Here is a 20,530-nt window from a genome sequence, read left to right on the forward strand (position 1 = left end):
TACGTGTCCCCATTCCTCCAAGTGAAGTCAGGACTACTCACCAGGCCACTTCCATCAGAGAGATGGGCACCGCAGCAGCGTAGATCGCCAGGTCTCCATAGAGGTACACAATGATGCAGATGTAAAACATGTTGAGGCCAACTGCGAACAGAACAAAATACATCAATGTAAACCTGGCCATCCTCCAATTCCCTGTGAACAAAAGGAAAGCAAGTGGATCATTTTGGTTTCTGGGAGTGCGATTAAGATTCTGAGCTGGAGAACAGGAAATCTACCAAAATGGGAGGAAAGCAGTGAGTGTCAAACAACAACTGAAATGGAGCTTCCCAAAGTTTTTAGAAGGGGATTTGTGGGTGGCATGGGAGCCCAGTGGTTAGCATTGCTGCCTTATAACACTGAAGCCCTGGGTTCAATTCTAATTTCATGGAGTTTGTAAGTTCTCCCTGTTTCTGTATCAGTTTCCTCCGGGTGTTCCCGTTTCCTCTGGCTCCAGCTAGGAAAATTGGCCCTGGTGTGAGTGTGTGTTTGCGTCTGTGTGTGCCCTGCCAAGGACTGGCGTCCCATCCTGGGTATATCCTGCCTTGTGCCTGTTGCTTACTGGGATCGGCTCCACCGCCCCCACAGCCCTGAACTGGATGTGAAAAAATGTTAACAAACAATGTTAACTAAAATCTACACGATATGGCTTTTGGAGATCCAGGGGATCTAGTCATTTAATAGCACACAGTGATCCTGACCATCTTTTGTGCCACGGACCACATTTACCACGTGAAACACATCTCTGACAGCTAGTTTCGGCCACTGCAGCCTGAAATGGATGTTTTGCAACTTCACAAATCAAATATAGTAAGAGCAATTTTGGGAATACCATCCAAATCTTTGCAGCAAACATCTAGTAAAGCTAGCATTCCTGACAAATAAATTACTTAAGAAAAACAGAAAATACAGATAATATCAATTCTGCCTGGCCAAATTATTTTCCGGCCTCTGCTATTTTGGACATTTATCTCTCCCGCAAAGAGCAGTGGGAGCAGCAGATGATTTTGCCAGTCGGGGCTCAGATTATTAATCATACTAATTAAGAAAGTGATCAGTTTATGCAAAGAGCCCATGTCTTTTTTTTCCTCTCTCTCTGTCTGAGCCAAGGAACCCAGCAGAATGAGGACTTTGAGAGGGAAGACAGATAGGCAGCATCAAGCCTCACATCTATCACGCAGCCGAGCTCTCAAATGAGGTTCCCCGCTCCCCGTTTCCCCGTCAGTCAATTCATTATTGCCAGGAAATTAGAGCAAGGAGTCCATTAAACTGAAAAGGGTTATTGTTTGGAGGCTGAATTGATTAATCTTTTATCTGTATAAATGGGCAGACGCTCCCTGCTGCTCCCTGACACACCGTGTTAATGGAAATAAACAGAGCAGCGAATTAATGAAGGACAAAGATGGCCGAGCTCTCCAGGGGAAGTAAGGGAGACAGAACTGCTGTGGAGCAAAACCAGCCCACTGAAATTTCTCACAGCCTCATCAGATGATTTTTCATATGGGGCGGAGGGTGGATGTTGATTCCTCAAAGGTCACCAAAAGATGGATACCAGCGTAGACCAGACTAGGATATCCTACACTAGGTTTAAGCCATGGCATCCGGGTTCGGGCCTCTACTCTGGGGCAAGGATTCCTCAACTCCTCCTCAAAAGCATCAGTATTCATGTTACCACAGCGACTACTGATCTCCTCCACCTCTCTGTGTGGCATCATTTACCACCTGATTGGTTCCCACTAAGCTTAATTCTTAATTCTCAGAATAAGCACAAAGCCCAAAAATGCACTGACTAACAGCACTTGCAACTTCTAAAGAAAGATGGAACAGCAGAATTAAAAAACAAATTCCTTCCGTTTGCTAAATGTGCTAAACGCTTTTATAGTTCAAGGCCCTAAGCAACTGCGTTGAATATGAATGAGAAATTAAGGAGAAGGCAAGGAATTTCAATGTGTTGTAAGCACAGTTTCAAGCATTCTCCTCTATTTTAAGCAATAATGGATATTTTAAAGCATCCACAGTATTCAACATGGCTGCATTTGAAACTACAGCATCTTTTAAGAGGCATGCACTTCTCTTCTCACAGTCAACAGTGCCCCACTGTAATAGAAATACATCTGCCCTTCCTCGGTTGAGCAAAGTGAGCACTCCTCAAACTATAAGGTGCCCGAGCCTCTTTTACACTGGGCTTCTTTCAAGAAATGCAGCAATTGTCAGTTTTGGTTTGGTAACCCACTACTGCTGCCACTGCTAAAGCCCGATATTCAAAGAGTAATCAGTTCTGCTGCACTGAAAAGCTTTGTGATGCTACTGGGAATGCTAAGGTCTATCAGGCTCTGTGGAAAAGACTGACAGCCCAAATTAGGCCACTGTGTATCTAAGTAGATGGGGGCTGCCAGTGACTGTAACTAACACCAGTCAATTACCTGTGCTCAGTCACCAACCCTGCATGAAATCTTACAGCTGGGTCTTTTTTACAACTATTTAGACAAGACTGTTTACAGCAGCCTGTTCTTTTCCTTAATATAAAATGAAAATACATCATTCGTCTAAAACTAAGAGCAATTTTCTTACAATCTTTAATAAAGGAGCTTAAATAAAACTTTTCTGTGAATGTGATTATTTAGCACATCTTAGTCACCAAAAAAACATCAATTTGGGGCTTCTCTCCTTGTTTTGCTTCTAAAAAGCCAAAGGGAAAAATCACCATTTTTGGATTCATCCTTGTAGTATTAACCTTTGTATGTTATTATACTAAATTACTAAATTTTGACAAGTCTACTTGTGGGTGAAAGAAAGTTCCTAACTGACAAATGACAATCTCAAATAAAATGTGTGAACAGCACAGTAAGTGTGCGTCACCCATAGTGGGCTTTTGAACCCGCTCTGCTACAGACAGTCCATCACCTGATCCCATGACCAGACCAGACCAGACCAGACCTCTGAGCAAGAGAAATAAACAGAGCTATGTGGGACAGCACAGCAGGACTGAGTTTTAAAAGTATTTAATTCATATTGTGGACTCACAACAGCAAGAGTAACCCATACAGCAGTACAGACTCGAGCAGGTTGTGCCTGATGCGCCCTTGGCCTTCTCTGATTTGTCTGTGCTAATGAAGCCAGGATTTCGAGCTCATGCTTCATACTTCAAGCACTCCTAAGTTAGCAGGCTTTCATTAGCTCACAAGAACAGCTGGGCCCTACTTCCATAAACCGCACCATTCTGCTCCACTGAATTGGACGGAAAAGAGGATTTGTTTGTTAGATAAATATGAACTGATAATGAAATGAGCCATTACTGACTTTCGCCAACTGTAATGTGCAGGTTTCCGTGCATCATACATGGGAATCTGGAGCATTCAGAGCAGATAGCTAAAGGACATGGTGAACAGTCGAAAAATGCATAGATCAAGGACATGCAAACCTAGCTACTTCTATTTACTTACCAAAGCACTGTCTCAAACCACAAGCTAGACTTCACTTATTTGGCAGGAGCAAGCATGGCATATAATAAAGATTCCTATTTACAAGATTACAGAGACTTGGTTCAGATTTTCAGGGTATTAAGATCAGATCAGATCACTTTATTGGCCATATACAATTTCTTGCATTAGGAATTTGTCTTTTTGCATACCTCAATTTGCTCTCCATGAGACACACAGACAGGGAGAGAAGCTTGGGGTCAGAGCACAGGGTCAGCCGTTTATACAGTACCCCTGGAGCAGTTGGGGTTAAGGGCCTTGCTCAGGGGCCCAACAGAGTAGGATTCCTCTGCCGGCCGCAAGATGCGAACCGGCAACCTTCCAGGCACAGATCCTTAGCCACAGAGTACCGCCTGTAAGGTCAAGAAGAGCTTCCCGACACTCCTATTTCATTGCTCAAACAGAGTAACATCCAAAGCGGCAGGGTAATCAAATACAGTTACCTTCCCAGCAAAAACGTACAAGAAACGGAGCCACAGAGAGCCAGCTTGATGGCCGTGAAACTACAGATCCCAGGGAACCATGGGACTTTCAAGAGAATCAAGGGAAACTGACACACTGGATGAGCACCTGCTTCCTCCTTTGAGTATTTACGGGGGAAAAAACAGACAGGTCTGTGTCTTTAGAACAGCTATCAAGGGAGAGTGGAGGAGGTTAGTAGGAACAACAAAGAAAGACCACAGGTTAATTTTTGGGAAGACCAATCTGTCAGCAGACAAACCTTATGACTTTGGACTGGAAGAGGAACACAATTACCTAAACCGTGGTGTACAAATGGAACAGCCCCCCAGAGGAAATGCCCACATTCCCCAGTGTGTTACAACAGTGATGCAAGTCATTTCAGAATGTTTTTTTTTTTATTTTATCTGGATTTTTTTTTTTTGCTCTATCGCTTTACGCAGTGCGCTGGCAAAGGAGAACAATGAACAAACAAATCTGTAAAGGTCACAAGGTGGCCATTATCATTTTCCAGTTCATGAACCAATAACTTTAATGTACCAATAAGGTTAATTATTCTTCTCAGCAGAAAGATGTAAAGGGTCAAAAAACACAAACTCCTGAAGTCTCTGCTTTTTAATCAGGAATTTCATTATGAGGCTCTGTGTCTGAATGACTCACTCATTCATTCATTGAATGTATTGACTCTGCAAATTGCTAAAGGACTGAAAGCCAGGTCAAAGTTAAAATCCTCATCTGTGGATTGAATATCAAAACCCAAAACACCTTGATATATTATACCTATTTGATGATGGGTGTGTAGTGGATGGTTCTTTTTGGTGATTTCACTGAAATAAAGTCTAATGCAACTGGACAATATTTTTTAATAAAAATTATTTTGGATGGAGAAATACCTAAATTTAAAAAAGTAAAAAAGTAAACTTAAAGTAAAAAAAAAACAAGCATGCATCACTGAACTTCGATTTGGACACATTTATTCCCACACATAGTAGAAAAGATTGTAATTATTCATGAACTCATTTATTTATTCATCATTGCCTCAAAGGCTGACATTAAGGTGCAGCAATTGTAATTTATGAAAGTCACTTATTTATGTTCATAGTTATATCGCTGTAAGGTGCCATCAACCTATATTCCTAGGCATCCAATCACAATTTACACAATTTAAAATTAGTGCTCCATTAAAACAAGAAAATTACACACTAGAAAATTCTGACCATGTTTTGGATCTCTAAACAAAGTCTATTGCACTTTGATGACTAATGAAACCAAAAGCCTTCTGTGATTTTGCTAAAACATCTTAGCTTAAAAGACATGAGGCAAACTATAAAGAACAGGAAGAGAAGCAGTCAAAACTGATGACATTTCTCTTACCTATATTTGAGCTTTACAAATATCTGCCAAGGAAAGGAGGAAAGCATCTCAAAATTGATATTAAAGATCTTTGCTGTGAGCCAAAATTTGCACCCAGCTATATAAAACACAGCTAGAAAAGTAGCTGTGAAGCAAACCTAACAGAAAACCTAGAAAAAGAGATTACAAAGAAATGTATACTTTGTTGTGAAAAGAACAATAGCATCTTATACAGCGTTTAAAAAAGAAAAACATTCAAAACCAGATTCTCTGTTGAATGACACACGTACACTCATACCACTGAGTTTTCCAATTAACCTACCAATACGTCTTTGAAATGTGGAAACTGGAGCACCCAGAGGAAACCCATGTGAGCAGGGGACAAAGAAACAAACTCCACACAGACAGCACCCCAGGTCCAGAACTGAACCCCAGTGCTTTAAGGCTACAATGCTAATAACTGTAATCTTATCACTGTCAGAAGGCAGAGGATACCAAGGCATCTAAAGGTGGACTTCCCTTCAGAGAGTAGTGAAAGCCTTTAGGCAGGGAGTCCAAATAAAACTTGTCTTTGCAAATCAATGAGGTTCCTTATACCGATCAATATAGACCTATGCAGTGTATAGGTAAGAAGAAAATAAGAAAACTGAACTTAATTCAGTGACTATATATAACATTTATTTCAGGAAACAGAATATACTGTAGAAAATCGGTAAGTACACCAAAGAATGAAATCAATCTCATGAAATAAGAAAACTGGGATAGAACTCTACAGAAACAGCTAAGTATAAGAAGCATGAGACAAAAAGACTCAAAAATAATTACACGGAAGCATACGGATCTGCACATAAATATTCATGATCTACACAAGCACCATATTATTGATATTGTAAATGCTACAGAACTTCTACAGATGCTAGGGCAGGGGTTATCAACCTATGGCACATGTGCCTTTATTGGCAGACAAAGGGATTTTTAATGGCACTTGCAATATAAGTCTCCTAAGCCACAAAGAAATTAAGTAAAAAAAAACAATCAAAACTACACTTGGCTATTCTGTAATTCTCAACAGCATGGCATCCAATAAAAGCTCTTTGGCTTTCTTTCTATTGGCTTTTGCTTAATTTACTGCATTATTTTTAGTGAGGCTAGCTTTTTGTTTTCAAAGAAAAGCTCCCAATACCTGCCTCTGAAAACATTTTTGTGTAAAGTTCGATATTTTTGACATAATGGCAGCTGCTAAGAAAACAAAGTAAGATGTTTGATATTTTAAGCCCTTTTAGAGAGAAATGAATATGGATTTGTTCAACATAAAGGCCATGCTGTTTTTGCTCTATATTGTGAGAGCATCGTTTGTCACACATTATGTGACCAATGACGTTTTCAGACAAAATATGACCAGCAGTTTAAGGATGAGGCATACAAGTTTGAAGTCTATCGAAGGGCCATAGCAAGGTACGAAAAACAAAGCAGCATCTTTACTTATATCACAAAAATAAAGCCACAGAAGGAAGTTAAAAAATTAGAGAAACATGAAAAGTCATTTACAGATGGGTAATATAAAAAAATAGGCTTTCCTTTGTTTGGATGGTTTGTTTAATGGTTTGCCCAACAAAGACATGAAAATTTCAAGAATTAAGGACTTACATGTGTCTGCTAGATCAATGGACATACACATAGTTGGAAAGGCCAAACATGTTAACAAACAGCAGACAATGACGTTAAAAGACGTAAAAGTATTTAGTGTTGTGTTTGATGAGTGTGTGGATATAAACGACACGGCGAAGAGCAATATTTTGACTCAGATGGAATTAGCCGAGAATAGCCGTGTTGCCTTACAGCCATGCACAGCAAAACTACAGGGGAAGATACAGCTAAGACATATATTAACTATTTTGAGGAAAGAGGAATTGATATCAAGAAAATATTTTCTGTGATGACTGACAGCGCCCCTGCTATGGTAGGAAAATGGCAGGAATATCTTTATGCCAGGACTTGAAATTATGAGTTTAATAATGTAATGACTATAGTGGTGGAAATAGTGAAAAGTCTTGAAAAGATAATTAGCCAAGACCACCAGGCTTAAGAGGTGATCTTAAACATTACGGCCCATGAATCAGACACATAAACTGAAAAAAAGACTTTGACAAAATATTAAAACATTAAAAAAAGAAAAGAGATGATGGACTGAGAGCAAAGCTTGGAAAAGAGAACAGGAACCTACAATGGCGCAGTAGATATGGGTGGATACCTCTTTCTCCTCACCCATGTGTAAAATAATAAATAATTGTAGATGTAAAACTACTAAACATCTGTGGATGTAGAAGAGCAGAACCTTTCTAAGGACTGCAGTAACACAGCTCAGCCAGTTATTTAAAAGGTCACGCTAATAATATTTGAATACTTCAGCTTTAATGAAGTTACTGGGCAAGCAACAAAGTGAAGAAGCCAATCTCACACACTGTTCTTCTTGAATCGGAACTCTGGACGCAGTAGGATTTTACATGTGTCGCAAACGCCACCCAGTGGGAGATAAGGGAAAGGACCTCTGGCACAAAGTTCCAAACTGCAGGACAGCGTGCAATGGAACAAAGATATTTATAACTGTGTGTTCAGTGGTAATTAAAGAAGAATGTGCCTGCCTTAAAAAATGCATCAGCCAGCCCCGCAGTGTAATTAATCCTGGAACAATTCCATTACCTCGAAGACATGTTTAACTGTTCTGAATCACTGACTTTGCTTGATAAAGCCTTTAACCTAGATTGAATTGGGTTAAAGTAAAATGTCAGCCAACCTGCCAAAGACATATTCCAAAATGTCTCTTTGCTACAGGCTAGATACTTGTTACATCTAACCAATGGAAACTGCTATCACGTCCTTCATGTATAACTGGCACCCTGGCCTCTGTTACTATACTACTAAAATAACATCACAAATTAGCCTTTAACAGCATTTCATGCAAAGCAACTGATGTTTATTGTTCATTGCACACTATTCCTAAATTAGCTGGTTTTTTTGCGAGTTTGAAAAAATATAGAGCATATATCCTATTTTTGATTTAAAATGTTTAAAAATAATATTTTTTCCTCCAATTCAGTGTCATGAGAGAGTTAGAGCCTATCACTCCGCACACATGCACTCAACCCAGAAGCCAATTAACCTACTAGAATGTCTTTGGACTGTGGGAGGAAACTGGAGCACGTGGAGGAAACCCACGCAAACCCAGGGAGAACATACAGTACCAGCTCCACACCAATAGCACACCACATCCTGTATCGAACCCCCAGGGTCATCTCTATTCACAAGAAATCCACCACACATGGGGCAGTGCTACGAAGACTGTTCATCCTCTTAGAATCCACAGAGAGAATGCTGACTAAGCACAGACACAATACTACAGAATGTTTTTGTTCTTATTTGTATTAAATGTTCAGAAGACAAAAGATAAACTGAATAAGCACCAGGTTTCTTTTCATTCATTATCTTCAGCAGACATTATAAGTTGGACAAAACTGACCAACACCTACTGAAAATATACAGTTCAGCATCTTACTGAACACCTGAAAGCTGACTACACACTGAAAGGGTTCCTGAGGGGCCAAACCATTCATAGCGCAGTTTGTCCCCTGTAGTACCACAGGTTCGAATTTGGGCTCTGTCATTAGTCAACTGTGGCCGGTCTTTCTCAAGGACAAGTGCTGCTGAATGGGTTTGAATGAACCAGCGGATCCTACCCACAGTGCAAGCCCCGACTGTGCCTTGGTAGGTGTGCAGTTTTGAAGCGTTCATCCTCCCTGCCTTGCCCAAGCTCAGCCCCTGGCTGCAAGTGTGGGAAAAAGCAGATGGCCTGACCCAGCACACATTCTCTCTCCTACGCATACGAGGGCTTTAACATTTAGATGGGCAATGAAGCGAGCTGACAAAACCAACCCAGGAAGAAAACCTGCCAATTCTAAATCCCTAAAAAAATCGCCAATTTCTCTTTCCACCACTGTGACAGACAACACAGATAAGTTCCTGCGTTTTAATGTGCCCTTTGCTGCTTCTATAAACAAGACAGTGATCAGCACTGATATCCTTCAGATTTAACTTCTTCACTTCTGGCTGTGTCTGTCAAAGTGAATACTAAAATGCTTAATTAAGATGGCAGGTAATTATCACCTGTGGCAATTCAGTGATAAATGATTACACTTCATTAGATTACAGACTCATTGTGAGTGTTTCTGCAGTACACATGACAGGATAGAAAATGTACCCTGATCACTACAAACCTTCACCAGCAAGACATCTCTGTCATGTGTCACACCTACAATACCTAGTTCCAGTTTGCTCATACCAAGCCCTTTAATATCGCACCATCCTTCAAAAGTTATTAAAAAAACGTTTTCCTCCTATTAACTATTTGTCTTACATATTTATTTAGAACTCTAAATATCATTTGTCAGGTCAACCTGGCATTGTCATTAAAGCCAACAACAAACACAAAATCAATTAATACAAAAATCCATGGCAAATTAGGCTCCTGAGAGTAAACTCAATAAGCAGACACAAAATTTGCATGCGGGACAAATAAAAAACAGTCTCCTCCTGTAAACAAAATGGTTTTGGTTGACTCATCTTGCGTTGTGCTGAATTTCAACACTGAGAACAAGCTGATGTCGGTCTTCATAATGACTTCCACACAAACAACTGCAGCTCCTTGTGGTATTTTTTTGGTCTTTAATTTTAATTTTAAGTTTTAATTTTTATTAAATTAGAAGAAATATTTTACAAATAGTACATGGAGGTGAAATCTGTACCTGCACTCATGTGCTAGGATCAATGTATAGGTACAGATCATAAAACAATCTGTTACGGCACAGACATTTCTGGAAGAGCAAAAGAAACTGCAATAAGCTGGACACACCACAAAACCAGATCATTGCTGGGCCAAAAAAACTAATACAAAACCAACACAGAAGAAGAAATCATCCTAAATTGCAGAATCCACAGAGAGACAGCTTCGACAATTTTTTTTGTGTTTCTGCTGCCGAAAGCTATTTCAGCACCTCCAAGTAAAGCAGGATGCGACAGGGAAATAATACAAACTTATTTGGGAGAAAAACAGTTTGCTGGAAAAGAACAGTTCAGTAGAACACCTTGAAGTAGGCAGAGATCCAGTAGGAGTTGCGGAGTTCAGCTGATGCTTACCATGTGCGGTCACAAAAATGTAGCCAGAAAGTATCCAACAGCAGTCGGTCTCCAGAGGTCCATCACTTATTGTCACCTCCCAGAGCTCTGACTCCTTTTACTTACAGTACACCTTTTTCCCAGGAAATGTTTTTTTAAAGAAATCAACAATGATTTCTCATCCACTAAACACAATTTTCAAAAGTGCTCTAAATAAAACACCTCTCTTACCTTTGTTAAAGAATATGGAGGCCATCTGACCCATCTCGACTCGCTCCACAATCTCAAAGTGATCTGGAGAAACACCACGCCCTACAAAACCATAAAAAACATGCAACACCGGAAATAAACTGTTAACTTATTTACTGGGTACCAAAATGGAGAGACACAGCATATCAAAGACATAACTGTAATATGCAAACTTTGAGGCCATTTGTTATAATTATAGCAAATTATTATTTTTATTATTATAATTTAATACAAAGCAGGGTAGAACTTCAGATCTACTTTATTACATACAGTATGCAGTGATTTAGGGATTTGTAAATGAAAATGATTTAATGAGAAAATTAATTTATAGAAAAGGCCTGCAATTCTGGTTTCCAAACCCATCTACATTTACAGAATTGAAAATATAAAAATATATATTGGCACTAGATCAAGACCGTTATGTAATGCTGGGTAAAATGACTGAATGGCTATTAAACTTGGGGGCATAATTAACAAGAAATAACAGGTCAACAATCAATAATTCACTTTGCAAATCATTAGAATATCATTCAGACGCAGGGTGTCAAAGTGTGTCTCTACAGCTGCAAACACAAATCCCCTCTGAAATGCCATCTGTTGAAAGGGGACTGATTACTCACGGACGGAGAGAATGGGATGAGTTTCCGAGTGATCACGGGCTAGCACCTCATCATCTGAATAATCGGATGTGGAATCGCTGTCGTTGATCTAGGGGAGGAGAGAGCAAACATGGTGCTTTAGACAGGAAATACCTTTGATTCACTGATCCATTTGTTCCTGCAGCAACTTCTCTGTCTGGGATAGAGAAATGGAGAAAGCCTAGGCCACCTTACGCAGTCTCTGCACAGACTTCAGCCAGACTCTGAACCTTTTGCTCATCCTTCCCAAGGAAGGCAGCATGCCATGCTGTTGGGTAACTGTTTATTCCTAATTGAGAGTAAAGAGAACAAAAAAACTGCTTCAGCACAGAAAACTGTCCCATTTCTAGTTTTGCTAACTGCAAACTCTTCCCTATGACCAAGAGCTCCATAGTACCAGCTTGGTTTCCCCTTTGTTTTGGTTTGAGTCAATTTGCCCTGCCCCATGCAACAAGATACATTGATATAGTGTGACTTGATTCAAGGGTCTGCAGCTTGCAAAGCCTGAAATCAAAGTGCTATGTAGCTGAAGGAGTGAAGGAATATCTGTTTACCCACTCCCCAAAATCATCCTGTGCAGAGGCACTGCTTTCATTCAGTCCTCTGTTACACCCAAAAAACTGGGGTCCTAGACAATCAATTGACTGACAACCTCACTTGGAACTTTGGCCATAGCTGAGCTTTATGGGGATAATACAGAATGAAAAATAAATGCAATAGACAGCGATGATATTAAGACCTTCTCCAGATACCCAAAGTTGTATACACCATAAGCTCTTGTACCCAAGCCAGGGCCCTACAGAGGCACAGTCCTGCCGGCTTTTGTAGGCAGCCAGATGTGATTGATCTAATTAAATCATTCAAAGCCTGGGTGGAATGTAAACCAGAAGCCACTGTACCTATATAGGACTGGAGTTAAGACACCTTACCTACAGTACATCAAGACAAGATGTTAGACATTCCATGCTGCTTACTTCATAGATGTGGAATGCACATAACAATAAACCATATAAAGTATTTAGATTTTCTTTTTTGCCATGTCTTTACACTAGCCCACACTTTGCAACAATTACAATACACTCATCCTTACAGACACCCCTAAAATGGCCCCAGAAAATTATTCCATCAAATGACAGAAACCCACTATTTGGATTTGGTTCAATGCTGGCCTTCAGTTGGTTAAGCATTTGCCAACCGAGCAATTCCTCTTCTCGAGATTCAACCCAACAAGCCCACTTTCAATTGCCATTTGTCAAACAGCAAAGGTTCAGAATATGTTATGAGCAATGTATTTGCCAACATCTGCAAGTTAAAATAGCACAGCATCTGCAAATTGTCAAGCGCAGCTGTTTTGTGCTCCATAAATGATAATGCCTCCCTTCACTCACATCGGGAGAGTGCCTGTTCTTGTGCCCTATAATAAGTGCTCATCATCTAAAATGACACAGATTTGTTTCAATTACAGTGCAATTAAGGTAAACATTAGGGCTGTCATAAACTGATTAACAACAACAAAAAAGAGGGGCTAGCGCTGCTTAAACATAAGTTGCAATTAAAGGAAACTCAGTGAATCCTAGTAGAAAAAGAATGATCCATGATGAGATGATGCAGTTGCAATAAAACAGGAATTTTCAGTTTCATATTTCACCCTGGTACTGCAAACAAGTTATTTCTTCAATCACTTTCAGCTACAGATATTAGAGATTCTAGCGCAACATGCAATGCAAACGTAGATCAACATTAGAGAAGGTGGCACCCCAAACAAAAGTTGCAAGGACAAAACCATATTCCCTCTCAGTGTCAAAGCATGTTCAAGATTTCCAAAACAATTACACAGGCTAGGAAGAACAATCTGCGATTTAAAACTGTCACTGCTTTACAATTTTTTTCACAAATACCCATCCCGCAGCCGGCAGAGGAATCCTACTCCGTTGGGCCCCTGAGCAAGGTCCTTAACCCTGACTGCTCCAGGGGCACTGTACAATGGCAGAGCCTGCGCTCTGACCCCTGGCTCTCTCCCTGTCTGTGTGTCTCATGGAGAGCAAGCTGGGGTATGCGAAAAGATAATTCCTAATGCAAGAAATTGTAAAGGGTTAATAAAGTAATGTTATTATTATTATTATTATTTGGACAATATATTGCAGAAAACTGCACTGATGCTTCAGCGACAAAACAAAGAATTTGCAGCTTATTGCTGATATGTCAAAGAAAATCCAGTAGACAAATAAACTGTGCCAAACCAGCTCTTGCAAATGCAGAATTCTGAAAAGTAGAAGTTTCTCTTCTGTGAAAAACAAATCTTTAAAGGTGGTTACTGCAGGAGAAGGCCGCAGCAGAGAAATGACTCTGAACGGCCTGAGCAGGCAGAACACGCAGAGGGCTACAGAGGCAGAGGAGACAGCTCTGAACATGAGCTTCAATTTGAAAACTACAAAGCAGAATTCCTTTACACAGCAAGCTTCCAAAGGCTGACCCTCCGTGTCCTCTCCTGTACGGGTCAGGGTTTTTATTGCTCTGAAAAACAAGCATGCTCCTGCTTCTAACTGCTGGAGGGGATGGAGATTAACAGTACAGTATCTCCCAATTCTGTTGGATGGGAGCACTGCAAGTTAAAAAGGTAAAAATGAATGCCGAAGTTTTCCTACATGCATTCATTTCTGCATTTACTCCGTCTGCTCAGGGATTAGGTTTCTTCTGACCACTCGTCTTTCAGTCTGTCTAGGCAGGCATTTCCAACTACGCCCAAAATCCCAAGAAATCCTGTTTCCTTTGAAGCTGCAGCAGATCTGCACAGATCAGAATTTCAAGACACCAGATGTGGACAACTGGTCCAGATGGTTTTATGATGTGCACTGCAAAATACAGGAAATGAACATTTTTTTAAAAAGACATTTACTACTGTATAGGCATATATATAATTTTGATGCACTGGACTCGGTGGACTGTAGTACTGACCAGGCTGATATCTAATTCACTGAGATCACGCAGGCCTCACGGTGAATAAGTAGCTCCGTGCTGATGGATGGATGGACATGTATTTATATTCTCTTAAATATAATTTGTTAGCCCTATTCAAACCATTGCCCAAAATTTGGTATACTTACAGAAAGAGCATGAATACATTCAGAGCCAGTTCCAATACGTTAAAACAAAATAAAGTTAAATGTGATTTCCATACTGTGTGGGAACACAACAATAACTCTTCTTGCTACAGAAGATGTTCATTTGTTATGGATGCTCAGATCTTGAAGAAAGTCTAGCCAAGCAGGGAATAAAGTGAGACAGCCTGAAATCTTTACCAATGTCAGGCTTTTATCATAATTGGAAATGTCATTATGTCTGAAGTGGAAATGCTAAGCCTTAAGCATCATCCCTTGTAGCCTCGCAGGAAAACAGCATAATCAATCACTTCCTTGAGTTTTTTTTCTCAGTCAAAACCAGTTAAGTATAAAATGATAAAAAGAACCAACTGCCTTCACAATCATTTAAGCAAGACTAGCATTTTAACACAGGTGGAAAATTAAAATGCCTTCTGCAGCAGACTCATGCAATCCTGTGTTCAGCTTTCTATCTCTATGTTTGGTAGGACAGACATCAAAGCAGGTCAGCAATAGTCGAAAACATTTTACGATGCCATCTCTATGTCAAGTCAACTGTAACCACTTTCACACACACATGAGAAAATACAAACATCTTGGGTATAAAGTCAAATACTGATACAGACTGGCCAACGCAGAACAGCATGTTTACTGCTTAGAACAGTTGAGTCTCGGCTGTCCTCCCTTGATAATCTCAGACACCAAGATCCAAAGATAAGGAACACCGTTATAAAAAAACTCAAATGCAATCCTGAAGCCCTGTAGATTGTGCTAAAATGGAACACTGTTTTCTGGATTTAATTTATTCCAAATAATGAGACTCTTAACTGATATAAGAACATAAGACTGGTTAGAAATGATAGGAGGCCATCTGGCCACTTGCGTTATTAATAGTTAATTGATACAAGGATCTCATTCACCTGTTTTACCAAGGCATCAGCTACAAATACAGCTGGGTAGCTTGTTCCTTACTCCCACAACTCTTTTGGTGAAGAACTGCCTTCAAATGAGTCCTTGGTGTTGGAAATACACCACTTTCTATACATCAAGTCATTTAACCAACAGCACCATAGATGGCCTGTCCTCAATTTGTTTTCTCCTGTTTTTCCATCTAAACAGCTCTTAAAAGGTTGTCAGTTAATGATGCCCTGATAATTGTGGAAATATTGCTCTAACAAACAGTCCCTGAGTAAGAATATAGGGGGTTCAGTTGCTATTACTTCAGACACCTGGTGACTGAAACAATTATTGAAAGGCGTGCACAGTTAACGGTCGTTCTGAAACCCAACTGACTCCTAGAAAGCTATAATCAACTACAAAAAGGTGTTTTTAAGCAAGTGGTTCAGATAAAGGGTTTCATCAGCCTTAGTGACATATACAGTGCCTTGCGAAAGTATTCGGCCCCTTTTGCCACATTTCAGGGTTCAAACATAAAGATATAAATTTTTTATTTTATGTGAAGAATCACCAACAAGTGGGACACAATTGTGAAGTGGAACGAAATCTATTGGATTTTTGAAACTTTTTTAACTAATAAAAAAATGAAAAGTGGGGCGTGCAAAATTATTCGGCCCCTTTACTTTCAGTGCAGCAAACTCACTCCAGAAGTTCAGCGAGGATCTCTGAATGATCCAATGTTGTCCTAAATGACTGATGGTGATAAATAGAATCCACCTGTGTGTAATCAAGTCTCTGTATAAATGCACCTGCTCTGTGATAGTCTCAAGGTTCTGTTGAAAGCGCAGAGAGCATCATGAAGACCAAGGAACACACCAGGCAGGTCCGTAATACTGTTGTGGAGAAGTTTAAAGCCGGATTTGGATACAAAAAGATTTCCCAAGCTTCAAACATCCCAAGGAGCACTGTGCAAGCGATCATCTTGAAATGGAAGGAGTATCAGACCACTGCAAATCTACCAAGACCTGGCCGTCCCTCTAAACTTTCAGCTCAGACAAGGAGAAGACTGATCAGAGATGCAGCCAAGAGGCCCATGATCACTCTGGATGAACTGCAGAGAACTACAGCTGAGGTGGGAGAGTCTGTCCATAGGACAACAATCAGTCTTACACTGCACAAATCTGGCCTTTATGGAAGAGTGGCAAGAAGAAAGCCATTTCTCAAAGATATCCATAAAAAGTCTCGTCTAAAGTTTGCCACAAGCCACCTGGGAGACACCCCAAACATGTGGAAGAAGGTGCTCTGGTCAGATGAAACCAAAATCGAACTTTTTGGCCACAATGCAAAATGATATGTTTGGCGTAAAAGCAACACAGCTCATCACCCTCAACACACCATCCCCACTGTCAAACATGGTGGTGGCAGCATCATGGTTTGGGCCTGCTTTTCTTCAGCAGGGACAGGGAAGATGGTTAAAATTGAGGGGAAGATGGATGCAGCCAAATACAGGACCATTCTGGATGAAAACCTGTTGGAGTCTGCAAAAGACCTGAAACTGGGACGGAGATTTATCTTCCAACAAGACAATGATCCCAAACATACAGCAAAATCTACAAAGGAATGGTTCACAAATAAACGTATCCAGGTGTTTGAATGGCCAAGTCAAAGTCCAGACCTGAATCCAATCGAGAATCTGTGGAAAGAGCTGAAAACTGCTGTTCACAAACGCTCTCCATCCAACCTCACTGAGCTCGAGCTGTTTTGCAAGGAAGAATGGGCAAGAATTTCAGTCTCTCGATGTGCAAAACTGATAGAGACATACCCCAAGCGACTTGCAGCTGTAATCGCAGCAAAAGGTGGCTCTACAAAGTATTAACGCAAGGGGGCCGAATAATTTTGCACGCCCCACTTTTCATTTTTTTATTAGTTAAAAAAGTTTCAAAAATCCAATAGATTTCGTTCCACTTCACAATTGTGTCCCACTTGTTGGTGATTCTTCACATAAAATAAATTTATATCTTTATGTTTGAAGCCTGAAATGTGGCAAAAGGTTGAAAAGTTCAAGGGGGCCGAATACTTTCGCAAGGCACTGTAAGTCCTTTGGCAATAGATGAAGCAACTGCACAAGAAATGCATGCTGCAGATTGGTGATGGTGGAGGGTATCCCCATTACCTGTAAAGCACTTTGAGTGGAGTGTCCAGAAAAGCGCTACATAAGTGTAAGCAATTATTATTATTATTATTATTATGAAAAGAAAGCATACAAACATTCTTCTTCAGATATGTAGCTTATGCATAAACTGCAGCCTTAACCAGTAGCCATATCACCCTGCCACTCACAACTGACAAACCACTGAAGCTCAGCAGGTGTGAGCCTGGGTCCCTGAATGAGAGACCTCCTAGGAAAAACTAAGGCTGCTGCTGGAAGAGATGCCAGTGGGGCCAGGAGGAGGCACGCACCCTGCAGTCCATGTGAGTCCTAATGCCCAAGTATAGTGACGGGGACATATAAAGTAAATATGTGCCATCCTTCAGATGAGACGTAAAACCGAGGTCCCAACTCTCTGTGTTCATTAAAAATCCCAGGGCGTTTCTCGAAAAGAGTGGGGGATTTAACCCGGCATCTTGGCCCATCTACAAATTGGCTTCATCACTCTGGTCTCCTCCTCACTGATAGCTGGTGTGTGGTGAGCATACTGGTGCACTATGGCTGTCATTGGATCATCCAGGTGGGGGCAACACAATGGTGGTGGTGGTGGATGGGAGCTCTCATTACTTTTAAAGCCATTTGTGTGGAGTGTCCAGAAAAGCACTATATAAGTGTAAACAATTAATAATAATAATATTGTTGTTGTTGTTGTTTATTATTATTATTATGAACTGTGTGGTATGAGGGACTCTCCATTTAGTGACAAACAATAATGAACAGTAAAGAAATCCTTGAGACCCAAGGTGTCTAATGACAAGGATCATACAGGAAAAAATTACAGTAACGCTTAAACAAACATGGGTTCAAAAACTGGTTTCAATTTTGTTTCCACCTAGAGCTCACTGGAACACAACACTCACCACCTTCTCAGTTTCCCTCCTTTTCCAGCGTAAATGCGCATTGGCAGCAGCCATGGCTTCGATCACAAACGTCGTCGTCATGTAACTGCAAAAAAAGAAAGAATTCCGGCAGACGTCAATACCACGGGAAATACTGCAAAGACTGATGTCTCACAACCACCCCCAGCAAAGGTAAAGCAGTTTTGTGAGAAGTGTGTTTTCTTCTCAGGAGTGAAGTCAAAGACTGCTAAACTAACACTGGAGGTACACTCTTAGGAAAACCAGGAGGACTAGCTTAACCCACAAGCTAGTGTGGGTACAGTGATCCACGCACTCAGTAACTGTCCTGCTTGCCAGCTCATCATGCTTTCCTGTGTGTTTTTCATAGATAAACACTGCCCCCTTGTGGAGTGTTGCTTATACTAAATTGTTTCAAAGAACAGAAGTTTTAAAAGCTCTCTACAACAATATTAAATCTATGTCAAAGACTTTAATTTTCTACTTTTTAACCTTGATGAACACCTGGGTAGATTTAATTTACAGACCAGTAACTTCAAAACGACTGAGAACTAAGACAGTCTTTTAGGTTTCACAATCACACACAAGGAAACTTTTGATGAGAAATGACTCTTTCGGTGTCTTTCGGTGATTGATGTAATAACACCGGTCATGTGTCCTCATTTCTTTGCCAGTCACCATTCAAGGCTTGTACTGAGGAACACAAACCTCACAGCACGCTGTGTCATGCAGTGTAATGTGCATTATAGCCGAAAGGTTAACATGCAGTGCATCAGGAAGCACCACCCGAGCCACTGTTTTAAAAGAGCAGACACCCCGCCAATACAGTGAGGTTCCTGCCACCTCAGATACATGGTGGTGGTGGAGGGGAGCTCTCATTACTTTTAAAGCCCTTTGAGTGGAGTGTCCAGAAAAGCACTATATAAGTGTAAACAATTAACAATAATAATATAGTTGTTGTTGTTGTTGTTGTTGTTTATTATTATGATGATGATGATGATAATGATGATGATGATGAACTGTGGGATATGAGGGACTCTCCATTTTGTGACAAACAATAATGAAAAGTAAAGATATCCTTGAGACCCAGGTGTCTAACATGCAGTGCATCAGGACACCCCACCAATACACTGAGGTTCCTGCCACCTCAAATACATCCCTGCAACCATACAGTACAATTATTGTGACAGCGGCTGCATCAGCGCAGATTAAGAGCAGTTCAGGTTGTACTGAACACTGTGCTCTAGTTACACTTGGAAAGGGCAGCTTCTCTTTTGTTACCTTCTTGAAGTTAGTCGGCTTCCCGAAAAACAAAGAAATGTATACAGTCTGACATAGCAATACTGCAAGAACCCAAAGTACAAAGGACTGGATGGGGCGAAGAGTAAATTGTGGGCAGAGTTGGGGTTTTCAGCCTTTTCTTGCACCAAGCAAGGAAAAACCAATGAAAAAGCTGTAAAAACTGACGGTTTCTCCTCATTAAATTCTTATTTCTAAAGAACATTATAAGGTTTACGTGTGTGGATATGTAGCTAGAATAAGCTAAGCTCAGTGCACCACCTGTCTGGTGGAGCCAGAGGAAAACTGGAAAGGCTTTGCATTAGAACCTCATTCATCACATCGCACCAAAAACTGCTGATCCAGCTCAGGGTCATGGAGGTATGGAGCCTAACTCAGGAAAGCCCCATGACAGGACACACCCTGGATGGAACTCACAGACACAAACATGCAAAAACACACAGCAGGACCAGTTTCACAGAAGCCAATTAAGCTACCAGTGTGCCTTTGCACATGCACCTCCTACTTACTTACAGCTCCCACTCGCTGTAAATCTGAGGTTACTGGAGAACGCTGTTACTCTGGACAGGGTAACAGCTATGACTTTGCATTTATACTACAATTCTCTCACTTCAGTAACTGCAGACTTCTCATCTCATTCAGAAGACAAATCCTCAGATGTAGACCACTTTGTAAAAAAATAAATAATTCTGCTTGATACCATACTGTCATAAAGAATAAGCTGGCAGCCACTGAGACTATATAAATATCTTCATTGAGGTTGTATGTTCTCCCCGTGTTTGCATGG

At 40.5% G+C, this 20,530-nt stretch overlaps 1 protein-coding gene across 3 annotated transcripts in view; it reads right to left on the minus strand.

Annotated features, from left to right (window-relative positions):
- Positions 1–20,530, minus strand: part of slc38a12 (solute carrier family 38 member 12) — a 108,936-nt gene that overhangs the window by 84,782 nt on the left and 3,624 nt on the right. Inside the window, exons 4-7 of one of the 3 annotated variants that reach the window (XM_088599436.1) lie at positions 18,451–18,532; positions 11,366–11,453; positions 10,728–10,808; positions 42–141 (exon numbers count right to left, since the gene is read on the minus strand). In XM_088599436.1, coding sequence (XP_088455562.1) covers positions 42–141; positions 10,728–10,808; positions 11,366–11,453; positions 18,451–18,532 — 351 coding nt within the window. Of the gene's footprint in view, positions 1–41; positions 142–10,727; positions 10,809–11,365; positions 11,454–14,028; positions 14,186–18,447; positions 18,533–20,530 lie in introns of those variants that run through there. The other 2 variants (XM_088599435.1, XM_088599437.1) reach the window with 2 other exon arrangements.

Source organism: Lepisosteus platostomus, chromosome 11, assembly GCF_059453375.1.
Source record: "Lepisosteus platostomus isolate fLepPlt1 chromosome 11, fLepPlt1.hap1, whole genome shotgun sequence".
Lineage (NCBI taxonomy): Eukaryota > Metazoa > Chordata > Actinopteri > Semionotiformes > Lepisosteidae > Lepisosteus > Lepisosteus platostomus.